General features: G+C 41.6%; 1 protein-coding gene across 6 annotated transcripts in view; it reads right to left on the reverse strand.

Moving 5' to 3' along the window:
• MAST4 (microtubule associated serine/threonine kinase family member 4) overlaps positions 1–25,556 on the reverse strand; it is a 312,156-nt gene that overhangs the window by 174,115 nt on the left and 112,485 nt on the right. For 3 of the 6 annotated variants that reach the window (XM_049796540.1, XM_049796539.1, XM_049796543.1), the window contains one exon: positions 12,816–12,890. The exons of the other annotated variants lie outside the window; for them this stretch is intronic. In XM_049796540.1, coding sequence (XP_049652497.1) covers positions 12,816–12,890 — 75 coding nt within the window. The remainder of the gene's footprint in view (positions 1–12,815; positions 12,891–25,556) is intronic. 6 annotated transcript variants of the gene reach the window in all.

The raw sequence follows: 25,556 nt of genomic DNA on the forward strand, positions 1-25,556 counted from the left end.
ATTAACTGATCAAAAAGAATGCCTAACAGGCTACATATAAAAAACATATAATAAAAAGAAATTGATTGCTTTATCATGTACAATACAGAAGCAATTTAAATAATCTATTTGTATTTTCCTGTAGATGAACCAGATACAACATTAAGATTTATAACAGACTAGACTCAACTAAGTAAACAGCAGTTAAGTATGTTTTACTTTGCCTAGTATTCTTCTACAAAACTCTCTTATAGCATTAAAAAACACCAATCTCTATGGAAGAAGGTGAAATATTTCAGTGATTCCATGCATTAGTAAGGATTTTCCTACAAACCACACTATAGTCTGAAGCCTTTCCAATTACAGGATCAGCAATAACATCAACCAAAAGAACTTGCTCAGAAATAATTACACTAAGAGATACAATACAAATGACACTCAACTAAATTTTGAAATAAATTAACAGAAATCAAAGAACAACTCCTATGCCAGAATGCATAGGTTGTAAGTAGCTTTGGTTTTTTTAAGTAGACAAAATACCACAATGGTTTCTTCACAGACAGTAGTAAAGTTCTAAATTAATGCCTGGTAGTCAAAGATACTCTCTGAAAAGAGAGGATACTACAGGAGTCAGTCACTGGAAGAAGTTTTGAGTATAATCTCTTTATTTACTTTGGAAAGACCAAAAAAAAAAAAAAAATCATATTGACTTGCGGGGGGGGGGGGGGGGGGGGGGGGGGGGGAACAAAATAATCAAAAGTGCTACAAACATACCCTTTATGGGAATAAAATCCACCAACACAGAAAATGAGAAGGAGAGATGCCAATTTAAAAAAAAAAAAAGTCCTATTGGCATGTCTAATCTACACCACCTCAATCCATGACTACTCGATGCTTTACAGACATAACAAACCAACAAAAAAAAACCACCAAATACTCTATCAGTAACCTACTGGTCAAATAAGAAAGAGTAATGCAGTTAAGAATTATTCAGACTATGCTTAATAACATTATCTCTGCTATATCTCAAGTTTTCAGCCAAAAGCAGCAATGGCAGAACACATCAACTCTACTTCCTTACAACAATAATGCTTATTTGGAAAGTAGCTACTATAATTAAAGGTGAAAACTCCTGTAATGAGAAGCACAAACCCTTTTGAAAGAGAGCAATTTGCTGCCAACTTTAACTCAATAAATCTCTGTATTCATTTTCTACTGGTCTGATCTTTACTTCTTTCAAATACTTACTATTGAAATACAGTAGAAAAATACTACTTTAGGTTTTGTTTGTTGCCTACCATGTTACATTCTTAGCTCAACTTTTTAAAAATCAATAAATAACCATGTTTCTTTAACAAAAAAAGTGTGAACATTCTGAATGAACTTTCCACCTCAAAGTACACAAAATCATTCATCTAACACAGTGTTAGAAAATCCACGCTCCATTCTGACTTGCTGTTGTACAGTCTATTGCACCTCTTGGCAAAGTACCACATCACCACATGACTAATGGAGAAAATGCATGCACTGCAAAGTGTTTCAAACACCAATACTAAACAGATTCCAGCTACCAAGTTCACACAAATATTCCCACCTTTAGAGTTTAAGAGTGCTATAAAAGGAGAAAGAAAAAAAATAATCACACAAGACATAAATGACAGCTGCCAGTACAACTGTTCAGCTGAACAAATATAAACAATAATACAGCTTACCAGAATTGGAAAACCCTGAATCCACTTCAGCTAAAGCCAAGGATTTCTCTAGGTTCTGTTTCATTCTCTAGGTTCTTTCATCAAACAGAAAGCAGTGGTTTTTATAGGGGCATACCTACACAGGATTTTGCCTACTATTAAAAAGTTAAAGAAAAAAGCAACGCCACAGCACACAGCGGCCAGCTTTGGCACTTCTTGACAATACAATTGCTGCAGACCGTTACGGCCACAGGAATCTAGTTGCCTTCCTTTTCCCAGCTGCAGACCATGTTTTGTATTATACAATGTTTTGTATTACACAATAAGTATGTTCAGCAGCTGCTGCTAAACTTTGTTGAAATCGGTAACTAGAAGACAAAATGATTAAGCCTGCCTTCAGCAGAAGGAGACTTGCCTACATTTAGGCTTTGATTGCAACGGCTTTTGTTAGTCCTTTTGCACAGGATAGAAGGGGCTAAAAAAAGTTCAAATATATTTATTCTTTTTTCCAGGACTGCTTACCACTAGCAAAACATAGGCCTTGGTCTACCTTGACACATTCACAATCATCAGATGGAAGAGACTGTGTATGCTGAAAGGGAAAAGTACACTGGAACAAAGTTCTAAGCCATGTTAACTTGAGGAATTGAGTCACAAGAGTCTCGCCAAGGCACTCTTGTGCCCATAGTCCCCACTCTAGGACTCACAGAGCTCAGCTCTGCAGCTGCTCTTCACACACAAGGGTAAAGAAAAGATTTTAGGCAGGCAAGGATCAAAGGGTGCAAATAACTCACTTTTCCCCCCAAACAAAATCACATGGAACAGCAGTGGCAAAACACTACCTTTTTGCTTTCTGCTCTTTTGCAGAAAAAGGCTAATTTATATTTGCTCTGTTAATGATTGCAGATCTTCTGCCCCTTATGAAATTAAAGGCCTTAAAATTACAGATTTTGCTTAATGTTGACATTTTAATCAGTATTTATAAATTCAAATTTGATTGGTTCAGCTGACCTCTCAGCTTACTGATAATATACTCCACTGATGTGGAAGAAAGGTTCCAGTTCTAGGGCAAGGGTCACACTAGAAAAATTAAGACTCTTTGGAGACTAGCAAGGTAAATATTAACCCCATTTATGAAAACAGCTTAGTCAAAATGAACACTTTATTTTTTTACTTCAAAACTGTAGTCACATGTTTCTTTCACAAGCTGAAATGCCATTATTTCCTACAGTGCTTTAAATGCCCTGAAAATTTTCAAAGATCCACACTAGCATCTGCCACTCCCAAAGGAGAGCCCATTCTAGCATAGGGACCCACATTCTCATGATCTTTTGTCTTTGTCGCTATTATAAACCTAACATTGCTCTTCATCAGCCTTCTCAACATGTTTCCTACCTTGTCTCTTTCTTTGCCATGCTTGCTGCTGAATTGCAAAAGGTTACTGTCGCTACTCCGCTTCCTATATGGTAGGCAAGAGGATACCCTCACCACCAGCTGTTGCATGAATCTTCAATTACTAGTCAACACACCAAAGGAAGAAAAATTTATTTCAACCTCTCCAAAGACAATATGGCAAAATTCCCATGATCCTTATTGATACTACACTGCTCTCCCTGCTGACATTATCCAGGTTCTCTAATTGGCTGCAATCTCAATTTTGAGTATCCACTGCAGGGAAAAGGTAATTTTTCTTTCGGGATTTGAATGCGCTTTTTTATTTATTCCTTTCTTTATCAGAAAGGGTTCATAACACAAACAATAGCAGTCTGCTATTTTTATTTTCATATGAAAGTCTCAACATGTGTGCAACAACAGATATCTGCTGCATTAGTCACTGGCCTAAAAACTCTGATGTAGGCAGGAAGCAAAGACCACCTTCAGGCACAACACCAGCTTCTTAATCCTGACAATTTCACTGGAAAAACCCTTGACAGAACAACGCAAATTACTAGACCAGTGCTGGACCACTGTGTATAAGAATTTGTGAACTCTTGACATGAAATAACTCACTGTTTCAGTCTAGGCAAGGTTTTCAGCTAAAAACCACAGTGGACAGCCAATCCTTCTTACCTTCTTACCTACCCACAGAAAGCAAAAATGTAACAGTGATAAATCCTCTTCCACAATTTATACCATTACTTGGTCTCTCTGTATCTGCTAGCAATAAAGTCAGGTATATTTTATAGTTTTTGTTTAGATGACTAACATTCTAGGTAAATTGAGATTAGGACCCAGATAATCTTTTGGTTTATTGCCATTTTATAGCCAATTTCATCCCACTCCTTGTCCAATATGGCAGATGGATTGTTCCAAGTCAAACTACAGTAAATCACATCAGCAACTGTATTAACTTTGTGCAAGCATTACATTTTTTAAATTCCCTTTTACCTGACTGATAATCCTATTTATACTGCCTTAATAAGGTCTAACAGGATAAGTGAAGGTTACTTGAATTTATAACTCTATCTAGTATGTTTGTCTGCAAGTTTCTGTCATGAAATATCTACTAATTAATGGGAAGAACTTTCCAAAGGCACAGAGATTTCCTGTGTGACTAGTCTCAAAGACTCACAAAAACAAACAAACAAAAACAAAGGATAAAAAAAGGATTAGGACAAACACCATCAGTTATGCATCTATTCACCATGAAACAAAAGTTAAAGAGTAGCCAACTATAGTTTCTTCTCTACACTTTCTAGCTGTTTTTAAGCCAGCAGGAGGCAACCCAATTCTGAACAGAGTCTGCAATAGGGAGTAGCAAAAAAAATTCCTCCTAGTTCCTATACTGATTTATGTGAGTCATCTGGCAGGCTAATTCCAGCAGCTTTCACCTTTCCTGCAGTCATGTCACCAAGATACTGAAGTACAGGAAAGCACCAGTGTATTTTCTGTGGTAATTTCATTAGTGAAGATAAGTACATGCAGAATAAAATTGTTCTCACGGAAAAAAAAAGCCCTTTTTGATGACAAAAATATCATCTCAGTATGGTTGAAATACCTCCCAACACTGGTTCCCCCCCTGCCCCAGTTCTTGTAAACATTTCAAATTCTAGCCCACAGTTTGGTCCCACTCCACCACTTTTTTTGTGCCCACACTATGCAGATGTCCCACAGCTAAATAAGGATGTATGTCCACTAATTTAACCATATCTTAAGACTAACTTTACATTTCTGTAATATTCTTTTACACACATACTAGCATTTATGCTAGCCAAACAATTTCCAATACTATTTCTACTACAGCTGTTTCTATTTTTAATCAATTGGAAGGCATGCAAGCATCATTGAGATGGAGGCCACACATTTGAAGTAACAGCTGCCAACATCTAACTTGGTATTACCTTCTACAAAACTGAAGTTTTAGTAAGGAGAAAACTGAGTACTGTGCATTTATTTTTGTTTTGTTTTTATTTTGTTTGGGGTAGGTTATATCTAGTACAATGGATAATACACTACTGACTGACTTATTCAGGAGGTTAATTTTATAAGGAAGGCAACCTTAACTTGCCAAAGAGAGGATCCATTTGTAATATCTGACTGCAAACGATCTTCTGCTTCTATTTATATGTCTGCCAGACTCTCTAACCTTTGGTAAATATAACTTTCTAGCAATCAATTGGCCATCAAATCAAACTTCTATCAGCTGTTGCCAGAGAGGAGTGCTAGGGAATAGTACTTCTTTCTCTGCACTCCCTTGCCTACTGGATGATTTCTTTTTCAAATGAGCAGATCCTGTGATAAACAAATTACAGTAATATCCTACTCTTGGAGTAGACTCTTCAATTTGAGTTTATGGCAACAAGCAGTAAAGTTCTAAGAATGCATGTGGGTTTAGAACATACTTAAGATGTAGCCTAGAAAGATATACAATGCATCTGATCCATCTAGCCATTTATTATTGATAGCCATAAGTAAATAATTATTTTTACTGAGGCTTCCCACCTACTTAAGACCTTCAGTCTAGGTTTAGCAGGTGCAGACACAGTTCTCAACAGCAAACTACTTCTTTACAAGTCATGAGTCACTGAGGTAGGCAGAGAAGAAAACAGTTCTAGAAATTTTTTATCAGCTTAGAAAGTAGAACATGTATAGTAGTGACTACTGTAACTCCAGAAATTACTTCCTAAGCAAGAAAGACTGTTTTTTTAAATCTTTCTTTACAGATGCTGCAGAAATTGTTCAGTATAAGTTAAGGAAAGATTACCATGCTGTGTAACGAATTGATAAGGTACTGACACCAGAATGACTTAAAAACAAACAAAGTCTATCTCTGCTGAAATGTCCTCTCTCTTCACAAACAGCTTGGAATTTTTCATTTGATTCATTCTACTATCAGTGTTTTTTCCAAGCTAACAAAATTCAAAGTCATCTTTATAACTGCTAGTGTTCCCTATTTATACTGGCAAACTATCTGGAATACAGCTTTATTCTTATTATGTATTGAAATACAACAAGAATTTGAAAATAGTCTGAATGTTTTCCCTTACAACTCCTTCTCAACCTCCATGCTCCCATATCAAATTGATTTTTATATTTGACTGTTACCTTCGCTAGCTTTATAAATGAGTATTTTATTTCACCCTTCAGTTCATTACTCCTGCAGCACTTTCTTTAATGTTGCCTACCTGTGTTTGTATTTGTTACCCACAAGAAGTGCTAGCAAACAAATTACCCAGCAACCATTTAAATTAAATTTCTATTTCAAGGCACCACCAGATAATGTAATACATACAGCAAAAGATATGTAGCAACTAGATCTATACTGGTTTTATGTATGTCTGAGAACAAACCCTGCTTTGTGGCTTGAAGCAGACTAGTTAGAATCTACAATGTTCCAGCATCTTTTGTACCATCTACACTGTTTATCAGCTAGAAGATGCTATAGTGAAAAGGCCACTTGAGAGCTTTGTGTCACTACAGAGCAGGAAGAGGCTAGCATGCAGCAAGCACCACATCCTTCAATCAGAGAATAACAGGCTGGAAAGGACCTCTGGTCCAACTGTCCACTCAAAGCAGGACTAACTTCAAAGTGAGATCAGGTTGCTCAAGGCCTTTGCCAGTCAAGTCTGGAGTACTTTCAAGGATGGAGCCCTCTGGATAACTTGTTCCAACACTTAAAACACCTTCATTGAGAAAAGTTTGTTCCCCCTATTCAGATTTTCCCTTCTGGCAACCTGTGAGTGTTTCCTCTCATCTTTTTTGCAGTGCACCTCTGTGAATGACTCTCTGTATCCATCTCTTAGGTAGTGAAAGACAGCCATTAAATCCCATCTCAGCCTTTGCAACACTGAACAAACCTAGCTCCTCAGCCCTTCCCTGTACATCATGAACTGCAGCATCTTTCTTGTACCAGAGGGCCAAATCTGGATGTAGTTATTTCAGATGCATCTCTTTAGTGTCAGTTAGAGGGGAATAATCATATCCCTCAACCTACTGGCTATGCTCTTTGATTTTGCCTACTTTCTGCACACCCTGTGATTACACCAACAAATATATAAAGGTCCTATTCAAAGGTCCTTTCCAAAGGTCTTTCAGCAGCTGTTTAGCACTACTTAGGTAAGCATACTAAATACTCCTGCCACTGCCTGTTGCTGCTCATTCTGCTGTCAAATGGTCACTTCCACGCCCAAAACATGACACAAGTCAAATCAGTACTGAATGGATGAAAGAAATATTTCTTCCAATACCTGGAGAAAACAAGAGTTATCTCTCTCAAAACATTTTTATTACTTCTTCTCTCAGATGCAGGTATCAGTCCCAACCACTTCCAAGCTTGACCCAAAAAAAGACTGAAGACACGAGGTTTCACAGATGGGACTAATACAGGAACCTAGAACCATCACCAGCTGTAGGCCCTAAAATTGAGATCCAAAGAGAAATCTATAGAGAAGAGGCTCATCATCATTGTTTGAAGTGCAGCTCTCCTTGATTTGCATCAAATTGATAACCAATCACAAGGTTGGACACAAGGTCATAGTTGGCGAAGTTCACAGTAGCGTATCTTTAAAACTCTACAATCTTTTGCCAGGACAGGCCAAGATCCTCTTCCCTCAGGAAACATTAGTCTCCACATCAGAAGTCAACACAGCATGTCCCTTGCTGCTTTGAGTCACCCGAATCACTAACCCACAAAGGCACCTCATCTGGGCCCAGGACAACCTGCAGAATGCATGCCAAGATGCAGGTGAATCACCTGTAGTCAGCTGACCATAGGTGGAGGATCTTCTGGGCAAGTTGTACCCCAGTGTCCTCTGAATCACTGCTGCTGCTTTCATGAGATGCACTGCCTTGCTTCCAGGTCTCCCAAAACCAGTTGTTCTCCCATATCAATGAGTTTAGGAGCCAGACGCAGGAAACCTAGGGACCAGACATGCAGAATGAAACACTCCTACAAGTCCATCAGGATGCTTTGCTAAGCACAAAACCAGTATTCCTTTACCGGTCTTTGATGGTCTTCCCTCACCCCCAAACAGTGTCCCTGATAAAGGCAACAGTCTGCAAGCTGTGTAGCCTGGGCTTCCATAACATCCTGCCACCTGGGCAAACAGATGCTGCACAGGAAGGCAAAAGCAATAAAAGAGATCCCACCAGTCTTTATAGAGCCAAGAGACAACATACCATTTCAAAGTAACAAGCTTGTTTGGTTTGGGTTTTTTTGTTGTTTGGGGTTTTTTGTTTTGTTGTGTTTTTTTAAACTAGAAAGAGCTGAATCAATGAGCTTTAAGTAAGGTATGTCAGCTTTGTTGATGACAATTTACCATCTTCAGTCTAAAAGCAGCAGGCAAAGTAGCTCCTGCGTTAGGATAGCAGTAAGACCATGAGACTGGTGGCTTCTGTGCACCTACCCCTACCTCGAGGAGCAACTGCTCTTCCTGAAGCAATAAATTCAGAACAAGGAGTGTGACAGAACAAGGTGCTGGAGAAGTTTTGCCAGTCCTGTTGCCTTTCTACAGCTTCCTACTCTGGAATTACCTGCACAACTGACTCTCACCCCTGTCCTCCTAGTCTTGATCAGGACAGCTTCCCTGGTCCCCAAGACTGGATGATCAATGCCCTACGAGCCCGAGTGTTGGAGGGGGCTGCCAAGAGGGCAGTGCAGCAGGTGTGTCTTTGGAGGTACGTGGAGTATGCAGGCTAATTCTTTGGTAGGGCTTGGAGACAGGCTGCACTGCTGTTGCCTTTTGAGATGACCAGAGCCCAAGTTTTCCAGCTGGAAAATGGATTCCTTCAAGCAGAGTGCTGGTCAGGTTGTCACAGCAACTACTGGTAAGGGTCCCTAATGCCACACAACAGGAAGGAAGAAGGGTGACAGGACTCTGGTGATACTCCTACTGACTTGCAGCTGTCTGCAGGTGAGTCTGCCAGAAAACTGTAGTTCATGAAGTGCAAACAGGAGTACAAGGGAAAGACAGAGTTTGTCTCTCAGAGGCTCTGTGCTAAGAGCACTTCCCTACTCTGCTTTTACAGTGATCTGAATGGCAAATACTGAGAATCTCACACTGCCTGAAGTATGCCCTTGGAACACAGATGAGCCTCTGAAGAACACAGTGTATCACCCTTGCTTATTACACAATGCTGTGTGCCACACTTCTCCCCAGCCAGATCTGCTCAGGTAACCTTGGGCTACTCCTCCCACCAGCACACAACTAGCTGTAGCACCTGCTGCAGGACAGGTTTGTCTTCATCCCTTCTCTTGAGTAGCCTCAGTTCACAGAATAGTAGTACAGTACAGCCCCAAAAGTCCTGAGCAAAGGTGCTGAACACAGCCCTCTCACTGCTCTCATGTCTGCTCCCAGGGCCTGTCTCATGCAAAGCAGCAACCTATGCCCCCCTTGTCCCAGAATCACAAGCCAATACCCCCACTCCAAAACTTCCTTCTGAAGGACAGCTGTAGAGCTGCCAAGGCCTATTCCAGATCCTACCTTCCATCAGCTGGGTCACTCTGACTGTGGTCTGATCATGGGTGATCATGATTTCCCAGACTTGAGACCTAAAGAAGTATGATGCAAAAGCACATAGGCCAAGCCCCTGAGTTTGATCCAGGCACAAAAGAAGGGAAAGGCACATAGGAAGGAGTGGGAAACATGCAGAAATTATTACCTCAAGTTACTTCATCAGACCAGGAGAGTAGTTGTTTCAGCTGTAGCAGTTGATTCCAAGAACATAGCAAGGGTGGTGGGCAAGAAAAAAAGGCATATATATCTAGGACATAAAGCATGGCAGCTATTCTTCACTGAGAAGTGTGTACCGGAGATGAAAAAGGGAAGGGCTGTCAGCACAGATGGGTGCAGGTGCCTGTCAGAAGTAGTTTTATTGCATTGCCGTGTGGAAATACTACCCACTTAGTGAAAGGTTCTCAAAGAACAGGACTCAGAAGACTACTGGTCCAGGTTTTCACCATTCTCTTGCATGGACAGTGAGAAAAGGGATTAGGTGGGTGATCTGCAGGCTGGTCCATGCCCCTGGAAACACGAACTTGCAGTTTTTCTCTTCTGTCAGACCATATTAGCAATGAAGCAGTGATTCTTGCTTGCCTCCTTTCTCTTCCCTACAGACACACTGTAATCAAAACAAAACACTCAACCAGAGCTATGTTCCCACTGTGTGCTGAAGAGTCTTTTCCAAGCAGATGGTCATTCTGAAGCTGCTGACAATGGTTGTAAGGGGAGACATGACAAATGATGTGGTCTGTGATAACAGTACCTCTCTAGATGCTGGGCTGGTTATCCAGCAGCGCTGAGCTGCCAACTGACTTGCTCCCAGTGCATCTGGATGTCTTCCAAGCAGCAAAGACACTGACTAAAGAGCGGTGGCTAAGGGCCCTGGAAACACCAAGCAAGACCCTTTCTGGTCCTTCTGTCCCAAACAAAACAGAAGTGCAAATACTGAGAAGGTTGCTCTGCAGCTACCAGATTGAAGTTTTGACAGCACACCTACCTTTCCCAAGGTGCATGAAGGGGTACAATAGGGCACTGGGGTATGGTGGAAAACTGCTGGAAAACTAGGTAAGAGGAGGGACCAAAAGCTAGCATAGCTTATGTCCACAGAATTGCACTTCAGTATCCATTTTTCCTTTGGCCTTCCACACTGAGGTAACTACCTTGAGTGATTCTAGCGTAACATTAACGCACACAGAAAGTGGCTCTTCAAGAGAATGGGCTCCTTAAGAAACAGTACAGAGTCACTTAACATTAATTTCTGCTCTTACCTAACTAATCCTCTTTTTTTTTTTTTGTTCAATATATACTTCAATCACTTTTGCATCTGTAACCCCTGAAATCATAGAACAATAGAATCGTTTAGGTTGGAAAAAACCTTTAAGATCATCAAGTCCAACCATCAACCATGCCCACTAAACCATGTTCTGAAGTGCCTTGTCTATGTGTTTTTTGAATACCTCCAAGGATGGTGACACGACTTCCCTAGGCAGTCTGTTCCAATGGCTGACAACCCTTTCAGTAAAGAAATTTTTCCTAATATCCAATCTAAACCTCCCCTGCCACAACTTGAGGCCATTTCCTCTTGTCCTATCAATAGTTACTTGATAGAAGAGACCAGCACCCACCTCACTACAACCTCCTTTCAGATAGTTGTAGGGAGCAATAAGGCCCCTCAGCCTCTTTTTCTCCAGGCTAAACAACCCCAGTTCCCTCAGCTGCTCCTCATAGGACTTGTGCTGTAGACTCTTCACCAGCTTTGCTGCTCTTCTTTGGACATGCTCCAACACCTCAACATCTTTCCTGTAGTGAGGGGCCCAAAACTGAACACAGTACTCAAGGTGCAGCCTCACCAGTGCTGAATACAGGGGAACAATCACCTCCCTGCTCCTGCTGGCCACACTATTTCTGATACAGGCCAGGATGCCATTGGCCTTCTTGGCCACCTGGGTACACCACTGGCTCATACTCAGCCGGCTGTCAACCAGCACCCCCCCAGGTCTTTCTCTGCCGGGCAGCTTTCCAGCCACTCTTCCCCAAGCCTGTAGCACTGCATGGGGTTGTTGTGACCCAAGTGCAGGACCCGCACTTGGCCTTGTTGAACCTCATACAATTGGTCTCGGCCCTTCCTCAAATGCCTTTCCCCAGACCCCCAAAAGGATAGCTTAATATCAAAAGTGCTGTTACAGGCTAAAAGGAGTAAACAATACAAGCTGGCAACAGTAAAAACCAACGCAACTAATACTTAATTGGTCAACACATTTAGCAACAGAAAGAATCAGTCTGATAACCATGACTGGAGTCATAATTTAGAATGCAAGACAAGACAACATGTGTCCACTTTTTTCCTTTCATAAAACCAGGGCTTTTCTTCCAAGATCATGACTACTACCATTGATCTACTTCAACCTGTATCAAAGGCTGTATCTAAATATTGTGATCAATTCTGCAAGTATCTAAATCTAACGGAAAGTAGAGAATGAGATTTCTGGGAGGTGGTAGTAATGGATACACAGTTTCATTTTTGCTGGACTCTCACAAAAAGTAGCAAAACCCAGATACAGTTGAACAGTTACTGATACTCTAAAATATGCATTATAGTGCATTTTATTAGCCTAGAGAATAAAATTTCCATAATAACACCATGCTCACTGAATACCTCAAACTTTTTTGTGTACTGTTAACAAAAAACATATCTCTAATAAGGTGGAACAATCTTATGAACTAACCAGTACTGCTACTACTATCTGCCAATATCATCTTCTGATGCCAAAGTCGTCTTTTTTTTTAACTCTGAAACTTCGTATCACAGCTTGATAATAGACTATTTGATTATTTTCCATATCCCTGCCAAATTTTTATTGTGAAAGCCTTTTAAGAATGAGACAAATGAATTGCACATGTTTAAGAAAACAGACATCACGTACAGTTACAAAACCAAAGTAGAACACTTCATACAGCTTCTATTTCACTTTGCAGATAAAAAAAAACTCACCCCAACTTTTTAAAGGAAGTACAACAGCTGCACTTGAATATGAATCTCTCCAGTGCTGAAGTTCACTTTTAGAGACAGTGATTCTACCACTTGGAGATGAGTAAAAGTAACTGTATCTCCCACCAAGCACAGAGAAGAGCTTCTCTTTAGTAACAAATACTATGCTGACACAACATTCCATTTTAAAAATGGTCCTTCAATAAAGGCACTCACTTTTGTAGCTGTTGGTTCCACTAGTCTCTGACGGTGGCGTGCTGAGCTGAAATGACTCTTCTGAGGCGTCCCTTCCTGACAGTGAATGGAGAAAGGGGAGGAAGAACAGAGAAAAGGAGGGACATGGATCGTGGAGGGGATGGAATGGAGGATGTCGGAGAAGGGAGAGGGAGAGTATTTAACTGAACTGTATTTTCACTAACTTTGTAAAAGCTTTATTAAATCAATTTCAACAATACCACTGTACAAATATCACAAAAATGAAGCTTTTGCTAGAAGCAGCCCCATGATGGTTTTGTATATGTATTATTAATATGCATTTAATGACACTGCCTACAATAAACACACATACTTACACACATGTACACATGCCTCCTTCATTTCTAGATACACGTTAAAGTTAAAAACCCATTCACTTCACTCTTCCCAAGTATATACATTATCTTACATTTTCTGTACCAATTTAAGAAGTTACATACAAGAGAACCCAACCCACTAGCCATTCCACCCAGGTGGATTCACACTATCCCAAAGACCAGTATCTCCTCTAATAAAATGCAACTTCTTACTTTCACATTCTTCATCCAGAGGTTCAACAGTCTATCAACCACCTTATGTTTTAGAGATTTTTACCTCACAGAGACAAATACATTTTCCTGAGAAAACTTGAGAAATAGCAGCCTCACACATGTAAAACATAAGCATTTTCTCTTAGAAAGAGAAATTTGAAAGAGCATTCAATTGAAAAAATAGAAGCACAATACTCTTCATCACATGTGCAAAACTATTTAGGATAATACCTCACTGCAGCCAGTCTTAAAACTACCTTCATTTGCTGAAGCTGCAAAGGGAGGACTGCCTCCTAGGCTTCAAACAGTGTACCATTTGGTTGTTTATTCTTGCTGTTTCTTGTGGTTCCTGCTCACTGATTAAAATCAGTACCAAGCAACCTGTAGAACTGGGACCAGACTGCCCCTAACGTTCTCCTACATGGATGGAGCTGCTCACCTTTCAAGAAAAAAAAAATTACTTCCACATACCCAAACTGCTTGAGTACAAAAAAAAGAAAATTGAAACTAGAAACAATTACAAAGTTTAAGCAAAAACATATAATAATATAATGAATAACCATACTGTATAATCTGAAATTTTAGTAAGCAAAAACTTGTATTTGTATCTCCTTTTCCTACAATGAAAGGAAAGAATACTACTGATTTCTATTTCTTTAGCCGGTCTTCCTGCCTCTCAGGCTTTCAGCAGAGCACATTATTGGAGAAGTTTTATTTCTCTTTCACACTCACACTTTCCCCTTCACTGAAATCTTATTGATACTCTTCAGACATCATAAAGCCATACTGAAAAGGTGCTACTCCAACACATCTAAGAAAAATTCTGAATTTACCTACTAGGATGAACAGCTTTTCTAGAAACTGATTCAACTTACCCCTATTTCTTGACAGCCTAAATACATACTTTCAAATTAAACAGCCTTGCAATGTTTTAACCACCCAAAACAATAGCACTTGTTCTGTTCGCTTTCAAAATTAAGAAAACTTCTAAGTTAATTTTCTGTATGAATTCTACCAAATATGGCATCTGAATTTTCAGGAGATAATTTGTCACAAACAGGACTGAAGATTAAGCATCTACTCCATCATTTCTAGAAACTCCAGGGGAACCACAAGAAATAACATGCTCATTAACTTCACAAACATTACAGAAGTACTATTAAGACAGGAAACAAGGATGGTTTAGGCAGATTGTTTAAGTCTTGGGAGGAAGGGAGAACACACATAATAACTAAAATTAAAATATGTCAGAGCACAACCAAAATACACCAAAAAAAACCCCTCCAATCCTTCCATCAGTACCATAAAATCTAAAGAACTATTTATACATTAACAGGTGATAACCTGATAACAGTAACACTTCTACACACCCTTGCTTCTGTTAGAATTCAGAGAGAGCATTTTCTACTAACATACACACACACGAAAACAAGGTAGTGCAGGAAGAAGTCCCAAAACACTAAGCTGTGTGAATAATTGTGCCAACCAGCCAAAACTGAAGTAAATCTTGGGTTTGCCTGTAACCGCATTTTTTTTAAGCTAGTTTTAAAATACAGTACTGTTTCTGGTCAAAGAACTTGAATTAACCTGAAGAGTTTCTTTTTTTGGCTTTGTGCTCTCTTCACCACTTTTAAGTATGTACAGAGGAAAGCAAAGTTTTAATTAATATGCAACATGAGAACTGTTATTGAAATCAGGAAGAAAAGAAGACAAAAGATACTTAGCCAACGCTGTCCATATCCCACACAGCACAACAGTCAAAGATTTGTCCAGGATATGAAAGATACTGGTTCAAAATCCTCTACCTCCTGAACATCCAGTAGGCAGAAGACCTGTCATTTAGTTTCTTCTCCAAGATACTTTACTTTGTCTCAGTGACTCCACAAAGCTTCCAATTTCTACAGCCCCTCACTGCTGTACCGAATATGAACTCTATAGTCAGCTATTTCAGATATGCATCTGATGGGGAGAAGGTATGGGTCAAAAGCCTACTCCAAATCACAGGAGGCAGAGGATGAAAATTCATGAGACTGTTTCCCTTTCTTTCTCACTTTCAGAACCAGCACACAATTCCTTCTGGGATTCTTCTCCAAAAAAAGTCAGAATATTTTACAAATGCAAGATAGACTTGCTTGTATTTCTGAAAAGTTATCCGCAGGGTTCTTTAACTGAAAATACAATTCTACTCAAGTTGTCAAATATTTCTCAACATCTTAAGACTCTGCTTTTCAAAACTTCATTTTTACCCCTCCTTAACAAAAAGGCTTCCACTCTCAGCAAGACACCATGCAGGGCTAGCTCTGTAACTCAAAAAGATCTCATGGAAATCATCAGAGATTATAGCCACCATGGAAACATTACATCATATCCACCAAATCAAAGATAGGAGGAGTAGTGCAAACTAACCTTAATTAATAGAATCAGCATTATAGAAAAAGTAGTTACCTAACACTGTATTTTGGGTTTGTGTGGCGGGGTTTTTTGGTAGTGGGGGAGGGGCTGCAGGGGTGGCTCCTGTGAGAAGCTGGTAGAAGCTTCCCTGGCTCCAAGTCAGACCTGCCTCTGGCCATCAGCAACGGCAGTGGCACCTCTGGGATAACAGATTCAAGAAGGGAAACCTGCACCAGAGGAGGGCAGTGGGATGTGAGAGAAACCCCTCTGCAGACAGCGAGGACAGTGAGGAAGGAGGGGAGGAGGAGCAGGGAAGGAGGGAATGCCCCTGCAGCCCGTGGTGAGGCGGCAGGCTGTCCCCCCCCAGGCCATGGAGGGGAGCGGGGGAGCAGATGCCCACCTGCAGCCCAGGGAGGACCCCACACCAGAGCAGGGGGTGCCCCTCAAGATGGCCGTGAGTCTGTGGGAAAGCCCGTGCTGGAGCAGTCTGTGACTGAAGGACTGCAGCCCACACAAAGGACCCACGTTGGAGCAGTTTTTGAAGAACTGCAGCCTGTGGGAAGGACCCACGTTGAAGAAGTACATGGAGAACTGTCTCCTGTGGGAGGGACACTACGCTGGAGCAGGAGAAGAGTGAGGAGTCCTCCCCCTGAGGAGGAAGGAGCGGCAGAGACAAGGTGTGATGAACTGACCACAACCCCCATGTCCCTCTGTACCAATGGAAGGGAGAAGGTAGAGAAAATTGGGAGTGGTGTTGAACCAGTAGGGAGGGAGGGGCAGGGGAAGGTATTCTAAGGTTTGGTTTTACTTCTCAGTATCCTTGTTTTGATTTGAGTGCTAGTAAATTAAATTGGTTCTGTTTTTTCCCCAAGTTGAGCCTGTCTTTTGCCCATGATTATAGCTGTTTAGTGATCCCTTCCTGTCCTTGTCTTGACCCACGAGTTTTTCTTTCCTCCTCATCCCACTGCTGATGGGAGGAACGAAAGTGCGGCTTCATGGTGCTTTGTTACCAGCTGGGCTTAAACTATGACAACTTGCATAAAACATTTGGTTACAGCTGCAGAAGGCTTTTCTGCTGATGGTAATGTTTTTTGATAACACTCCATTAAATTACTGGTGTAACTGACTAAAATGAGCAGTAAGTACTACAGTTGGGCAACCTTACCACTTCTCCTTTTGGGAGATACTCTTGAAACGTTTAGTAATTTCTTTTTAAATCTCTCAATGCCCTTCCCATTATCATTTAACATAAACTTTAATATAGTTAAAAAATGGATGCTTGAAAAGGGTCTCCTTTCTATCACGGCTTGGTACCAATGGTAGCTAGCAAAGGTGCTGATCTTCAGAGGCCCTGCCTTCTCTCTTCCTAAAGTTATTAACCCACGTAACATGAGATCCTGTACCAAACTGAGAAACTCGAATTCTTCTCTGTTATTAGCAATTTTTTTACTTTCCTGTCTTCCCTCCAGAATGTATTTCAGGAGCAGTTAAGAACTGTGATAAACATAGGTTACACCTGGAAAAATCCCAGTACAACACAGATACCATTTCAGAAGCATAAAAGTATACCTAAATTGATGTGATTCATCCTATGACAAAGTAAAAAGTCTTCAGACTATTAAAATACTTATGTGGGCTGTGCCTCCAATGACACTAGCCGTGTTGGTACACCAGTACAAGACTGAATCAGAATGTATTAACAGTTCATTTTATTAGCACGAAATAATCAGATGGGTAGACAATGCAATACTGCCTTTTGGCAGGTTTAACATCAGCAGATACACGATACACTGCTGGATTACAGAGAATCCATAGCAGTTTTGATACTAACAGGCAGTAGAACTCAAGACAGCTACCAGATTCATTATCCCCTGTGTGAAAAACAAAGGACATTTCAGTTATTTTTTTAATCATAAATACATTCCACTCGCTTTTGTGCTGCTAGTCACTTGGTACCAGAGGCTTCACCTCCTTGCTTGGACAAGGAACACGTCTGGATGCAAGTCATGCCATGGCTTCCTACCATGAAGACTTCAGTAGTAACCAGATTCAGGAGCTCCTCCCTCCTCAGCTCTCCCACCAGCTCATTGCTGCCCTGAAGCCAGAGTTCACTACTCCCTCTACCATACCTGGACAATTGTGTGTGGCTCTATTCTGTAAAACCCAACACTGAAATGATCCAGGTTAAACATAGCTGCTGTGGGAGCAGGAGGGTCATAGCCAGTCTGATGTCAGCCGTTCTGATGAACTCAGAGCTGGGCTGATGTGAAATGGGTCACTGAAGAGAATAGCTGGACTGGAGACTCTATATGCCACTCTGCTGCTAAGGCTCTTTATGGTGGAACTGCCAGCAAAGCCTAGTAGGTAAGGTCAAGTAGGGATGAAAGTTCATCATTGGGACGTGTTAACATATGAAGAGAGCTACCTTGAAGGTGCAACTGAGATCAGCAGGAGATTAACAAAAGCTGCTGGGACACTGCATGCAAAAAAAACTAACTGGAATTAGAAGTAAGAATAAAGATGAGAGTAAAGAGAAGCCCAATTCTTTCACTGCAGAAGAATTCAATATAGAGCATTTGAAGTAAGCAGAGACACTAGACTGTATGTATACCGGTTTTTCATTACATCATAACCTTATGCCCCTTTGTATTGCATTCCAGCTGATAAAAAAAAAAAAAAAACCTTCTGCAAACATCAGCTGTATGTACTGCTCCAGAAAGGATTGTCTAACAAGGGCAGACAAACCACAGAAAAAGAAAAGGCTAGGATCAGGGTCAGTATCTCAGAGCCAGAACTATTTTTCATTTAAAAAGCAAAAAAGAAAAGAAAAGGAAAAAAAGATCTACACACTGGAAAGGGTATGCATTCAGAGAAACTGCAGTTATTACCAGCAAAGCACGTGCAGTGGACCCATGACACCCTTGCAGGGTGAATGTCCTTTCCAGAGGAATAGGTCAGTTGCAATTGTCAGCTAACAAAATAAAACGATAGTCAGAAAACTAGCTCTTTGCAAAGGCCAACATGATTCACATCAACAAGGAGAGCTGAAGGACAAAACCAAAAGATCCTAAATTATTCTCATCTAAGGCAAGGTATTTTAGGTACATAGCATGCAGAAAACTGGCCAGGAAGCAGAAAGAGACAGAGACTTATTTCATTTAACAGGTAAGCAGTCCAAGAAACAACCTTGGGGAAAACAGACATCTCTAAAGAAAAAAAAAAAAAAACAGAAACAAAAAAAAACAAAAAAAAAACAACAGAAATAAGGGGCATTAGGTATTGAGCACATTACACAGTTTATTTCTGAAGGCACAGAAGCCTGAAAGCAGGTGTGAGGAGGAAGCATGGGTTTGGTTGCATAGGCTGGTAGCTAAGTCAATGATGTACAGGCTTTAATATTGATACCAAAAGCAGTTTCCATACAATAGCAGTTACCATTAACAGCACAGTTGTTCTCATGAAAACAGCAATATCTATAGACATGCTAGTGAGAATATCAAGTAACACAAGCATGCAGTCTTATCTGAAGAGATTTCTACCTTTAGATAGAAGCAGCCAGTGTCCTCTTTTTTGTCTCCATTTTTATTAGTTGCCAGACCAAGATCAGAAGCAACAGTGGCAGTAATTCCATACAGAGATGAATTCACCAAACACCACAGCTGGCCCCTGACAGCTTTGCAAGTATTTAGCACTCAAGAAAAAAAATTCACAGCAACATCTCCATCCACATCAAGCTGGACAAATGCTAATGCTGGCACGTCTATTTCAATGTTTTGTTATTAAGTGTCATACTGAACAATACCTCCTCACGTATCCCCAAACCATGATCTTTAAGCATGCTTCCTCCTCCAAGACTAGCCCTGTGGTATCTCCTCAAGATCTATCTGCACCCAAGATTTAAGTCCCTGCCACATCCTTCAGTGCCCTACACTCCAGCCTGAGCATCCTGGCATTTGCATCTAGCAAAAGCTGCAACAAAGCTCATGGCCAAAGGCTTCTGTCATGGTTAAGACTCCATCTTGAACATTCTTACACACTGCAATCTACCTCTTGCTCTATAGTGTCTCATGCTAGCTGCAGTTGTTTCACTCAATTACCTAACCAACTGTGCTCAGAGAGCAATGTCACAGAGTCAGTGAGATGCCACAGTGCTATGCTGCAGCCGGTATAAGATACCATAACACAGTGCTCTACAATTGCACCTGAAGTCTTAATTTCAAAGCACAGGTCAAGAATTAAGTCCCTTCCCTCTGTAATCTAAGTGTGTTAGAGGCACATCTAATAAATAGGTAAAAGGAGATTAGAAAACAGAAGCTACAGTAGATCACCTTTTTTCTTCCTGATACCAAAGTAGAATTGCTGGCTCTGTTGACGGTAATGACCAGATGAGATCAATGTGACTTAGCATTTTTGGTTTTATATACATGCACAAAATAAATAAATACATAAAGACCTAAAAAGCTTCATAATCCTACTGAATTGGACAGTAAGGCAAAGAAATGTGAAAAAAGTGTTTTATTCTGGAAGTTTGATCCTCAGTCCTTTCACTGTCCCTCTCCACGACCCATAGTTCTCAAAGTTTGAGTTTGTGTCGTGAGGTTTTGGTAGCAGGGGAAGGGCTGGAGGGGTGGCTCCTGTGAGAAGCTGCTAGAAGCTTCCCCGGCTCCAAGTCAGACCCGCCTCTGGCCAAGGCTGAGCCCATCAGCAACAGTGGTAGTGCCTCTGGGATAATGTATTTAAGAGGGGAAACCTGCAGCGGAGAGGGGAGTGGGATGTGAGAGGAACACCTCTGCAGACAGCGAGGTCAGTGAAGAAGGAGGACGACAAGGTGGAGAAAATTGGGAGTGAAATTGAGTCAGGACGGAGGGAGGGGTGTGTGGAAGGTGTTTTAAGATTTGGTTTTACTCCCCATTATCCTTGTTTTGATTTGATTGGTAGCAAATTAAATTGATTTTCCCCAAGTTGAGTCTGGTTTTTGTCCATGATCATAATCGGTGAGTGATCCCTCCCTGTCCTTGTCTTGACCCATGAGCTTTTCTTTCCTCCTCATCCCACTGCTGATGGGAGGAGTGATCGAGCGGTTTTGTGGTGCTTTTCTGTCAGCTGGGCTTAAACCATGACACACACATGTACCCTTCAGAGTGGAAACAAAGCTCTTCATCAGTATATTTACTTACTTCCTAGTAGCAGTCGTAATATTTACAAAAAGGGCTGGAAGGAGGATTCAGGAAACTACAAGCCTGTCAGTCTGACCTTGGTGCTGGGGAAGGTTATGGAGCAGATCACCTTGAGTGCCATCACACAGCACATACAGGACAACCAGGTGATCAGGCCCAGTCAGCACGGGTTTATGAAAGGCAGCTCCTGCTTGACTAACCTGATCTCCTCCTATGACAAGTTAACCCACTCAGTGGATGAGGGAAAGGCTGTGGATGTTGTTGACCTGGATTTTAGTAAAGCCTTTAACACTGTTTCCCACAGCATTCTCCTGGAGAAACTGGCTGCTTATGGCTTGGAAGTGTGCACTCTTTGCTGGGTGAAAAACTGGTTGGATGGCCAGGCCCCAAGAGTTTTGGTGAATGGCAGCTGGTCACAAGTGGTGTTCCCCAAGGCTCAGTATTAGGGCCAGTTCTGTCTAATACCATTATAAGTGATCTGGACGAGAGGATCAAGTGCACCCTCAGTAAGTTTGCAGACGACACCAAGTTGGGTGGGAGTGTTGATCTGCTTGATGGCAGGAACGCTCTACAGAGAGATCTGGACAGGCTAGACCTATGGGCCAAAGCCAACTGTATGAGATTCAACAGGACCAAGTGCCGGGTCCTGCACTTGGGTCACAACAACCCCAGGCAGCGCTACAGGCTTGGGGAAGAGTGGCTGGAAAGCTGCCTGGTGGAAAAGGACCTGGGGGTGCTGGTCGGCAGCCGGCTGAGTATGTGTCCAGGTGGCCAAGTAGGCCAACAGCATCCTGGTCTGCATCAGAAATAGTGTGGCCAGCAGGAGCAGGGAGGTGATTGTCCCCCTGTACTGGGCACTGGTGAGGCCGCACCTCGAGCACTGTGTTCAGTTTTGGGCCACTCACTACAAGAAAGACACTGAGGTACTGGAGCGCATCCAAAGAAGAGCAACAAAGCTGGTGAAGGGTGTCCTGGGTTCAGCTGGGATAGAGTTAATTTTTACAGGAATCGGCGGCGGGGGGGGGGGGGGGGGGGGTGGGGTGGGGGGGTGGGGTGGGGGGTGCATAGCCAGGGCAGCTGACCTGAACTAGCCAAGGAGCTATTCCATACCATGTGACATCAGGCTCAGTATATAAATGGGGAACGGGCCGGGTGAGTGGTCTCAACATTTGGTGGGGGGAAGCGTCGGAGCATCGGGTCCCGGGTGCTGAGCAGTTGCACTGTGCATCACTCTTTTTGTGTATTCTTTCATTAGTACCGTTGTTGTTGTTGTAATTTCCTTGTGTTGTCCCAGTAAACTGCCTTTATCTCAACCCTCGAGGTTCCAGGTTTTTTTCTTTTACTCTCCTCCGTCTCCTCCCTATGCCACCAGAGGGGGCGGGAGGAGTGAGGGAGCGTCTGCGTGGTCCTTTGTTACCGGATGGGGCTGAGCTGAAACCACGACAAGGGTCTAGAGAACAAGTCTTGGGAAGAGCAGCTGAGGGAACTGGGGTTGTTTAGCCTGGAGAAAAGGAGGCTGAGGGGAGACCTTATCGCTCTCTACAGCTATCTGAAATGAGGTTGTAGTGAAGCAGGTGTTGGTCTCCTCTCCCAAGTAACAAGTGATAGGACAAGAGGAAATGGCCTCAAGTTGTGGCAAGGGAGGTTTAAATTGGATGTTGGCAAAAATTTCTTTACCGAAAGGGTTGTCAAGCACTGGAACAGGCTGCCCAGGAAAGTGTTTGAGTCACCATCTCTGGAGGTATTAAGATGTGCAGATGCAGTGCTTAGGGACATGGTTTAGCAGTGGACTTGGCAGTGCTAGGTTTAGAGCTGGACTTAATGCTCTTAAAGGTCTTTTCCAACTTAAATGATTCTATATGCTTCATGATATACAGAAGGCATTATTCACACCCAATGGCTTGATACTTTCGGTAGTAACACAAGACAACCAAGTGAAGTGTTACTTATTAAATCACCTTCTGTGAGGAGAGCAAGTAGACCAGTTGCAAGATGAGCAGTTGATTACTGAGTATCTCAGAATTTCACTGTATTTACAAATGGATCTAAGGCTATGGCTAATACCAGAGCTTAATGAAGCTTTACATGAGTTTAATGAAGTAAAATATCTTTCCAGTTTAAGAAAAATCATGCTGAAATTTAACACTGAAAACTACAGAGTAGTAAAGCTGTCCTATTTTTATATCAGATATACAGCATTTGTAATCAAATGTGTAATTATAAAACTGAAGTTTAAAAAGTTTTAAAAAGTTTGTATCTTTAAATGCATTTCCATTTTTCCCCAATTTACACAATAGAATGCTACAACAAGTTCTACCTAAAAGGGTATTAACAAAAGTTGTAAACTTGGAAAGCAGTAAATTGGAAAAATCCATCTCCAGTACACTGCAACTTCAATTTCATTTGTCAGTAACAGGTAGAATATTAAACTCTGGAAAGCTTTACTGTGTGCACAAATGTAAACATAAAACATCTAAACTTAAAAATTACAGAAGCCACCATTTATAACCTCTACCGCTTATTCCAAAGCACCTCTTAAGAACTGCACTGTTACTTCTCTGATATAGTTCATTAGACTGAAAATCTGAGAGCTATTAATGATATTTTGTTTCTATTCAGATTGTAGAGCTATTGCAGCTAAAAGTAAAGCTGTATTTCATACTGAAGCACATACCAAAACTGTAAGCTAACTGCTAGCTGGAGAACGGGGTGGGACATGTATGCAAGGTCAGAGAAACCACCTAGGGAAGGCAGACCAGCTGAGAAAGGCAGGCAAGCCCCAGTTGAGGTCAGTGACCTTCAACCAATGCACTCATGTCACTGAAGAGCACATCTGACAGGCCACCCCTCAGGCCCAAGGCACAGGACTCCCAGCTCACTGTCAACTACAGCTTCCAACCCAGTGCCTTAGAACCTGCACTTCTGGGTTTAGTCCCAGAGGTCTCATTTCCAGCTTCAAAATGATGACAACACAGCTCATACCCACGCTGATACTCTTGGTGGCTACAGTGCTCCTATAGAGGGAACACACTTTGATTTCTTCATAAAGATGGACATGGAATTGTAACAGCATTTCACAAAAAAAGTTCAGCTTGGCACTTTGAAGTGACATAGAAACACCCAAATTTTCCTTAAAAAAAAATAAAATAAAAAAAATCAAGTTCAAGGGAAAGCCTTTCCCTTTGATATTGTATGACAATGTAGGTCTTATTATCTTGGAAAAATTAATGAATTCAAAGACTTTCTCCCTTGTCCCTCTCTGATAAAAGATTTGTTGTTCTTCATTATTCATGCTAAAATAACTGGTCAGAAACATTTTGAAACAGTGTGCTGACAGAATATGTCAGTCTAGCAAAATAAAAATGGGTTGTGAAATTAGTCAATTTTACCAGAATTTTATCTTTAAACAGTTCCAAAAAATCATGAAGAATGCCATTAAACATTTTCTATGTGAAACACAGGACTGTGCTAACACACAAATAATATTTAAAAGATAAAGCTTTAGTGAGACGAAATGGAAAAGGAAGAAAGAAATATCAAACCACAGCAATGCATATTTTTAAATGCTCTAAAGATTCTTAAACTTTTCTCCTTTATTCCAATGTAATTAAAAGTCAAAAGAAAAAGTCCTTCACAAAGTTAAATTTCCACTGCCATTATTCATCTTTTTAGGAGAGTTGCATAAACACAGCTGTGAGAGTACAAAGAAAATACAACAAAGGGACAAATGAAATAAGAAATCTAGAAATAAAAATTTTGGTTTAGAATGTGATGTTTGGTCTGATTTTTCTCCCTATTGCCTCCCAGGGGCTAAGACACAATAATGAAAGGACACCATTCAACTTCAGATAGTTTTAGTATGTAGCAAAGGAAGCAATAAATGTTGTGGGATAGATACAGAACCCAGTTGTATTGGCTCTGTATGACAAGGTTGGGGGGGGGGGGGGGGAAGGAGGGGGTGTTACAGGGGTGGCTTCTGTAAGAAGCTGCTGGAAGCTTCTCCTGTGTTCCAGAGAGCCCATACCAGCCAGCTCTGGGATGGACCTGCCACCAGCTAAGGACGAGCCAATCAGCGATAGTGGTAATGCCTCTGTGCTAACATTTTTAAGAAGGGAAAAAAAAAGTTGGGACAGACAGAAACGGCAGCCAGAGAGAGGAGTGAGAACATGTAAGAGAAAAAACCCTGCGGACACCAAGGTCAGTGAAGAAGGAGGGGGAGGAGATGCTCCAGGTGCCAGAGCAGAGATTCCCCTGCAGCCCATGGGGAAGACCATGGTAAAGCAGGCTGTCCCCCTGCAGCCCAGGGAGGTCCACGGTGGAGCAGATATCCACCTGCAGCCCATGGAGGACCCCACGCCAGAGCAGGTGGGTTTCCGAAGGAGGCTGTGACCCCGTGGGAACCCCATGCTGGAGCAGGCTCCTGGCAGGACCTGAGGATCTGTGGAGAGGAGCCCACGCTGGAGCAGGTTTTCTGGCAGGACTTGTGACTCCGTGGGGGACCCACGCTGGAGCAGTGTGCTCCTGAAGGACTGCACACTGTGGAAAGGACCCACACTGGAGCAGTTTGTGAAGAACTGCAGTCCATGGGAAGGACCCATGTGGGA

Source organism: Accipiter gentilis, chromosome Z (genome assembly GCF_929443795.1).
Source record: "Accipiter gentilis chromosome Z, bAccGen1.1, whole genome shotgun sequence".
In the NCBI taxonomy this organism is placed as follows: domain Eukaryota; kingdom Metazoa; phylum Chordata; class Aves; order Accipitriformes; family Accipitridae; genus Astur; species Astur gentilis.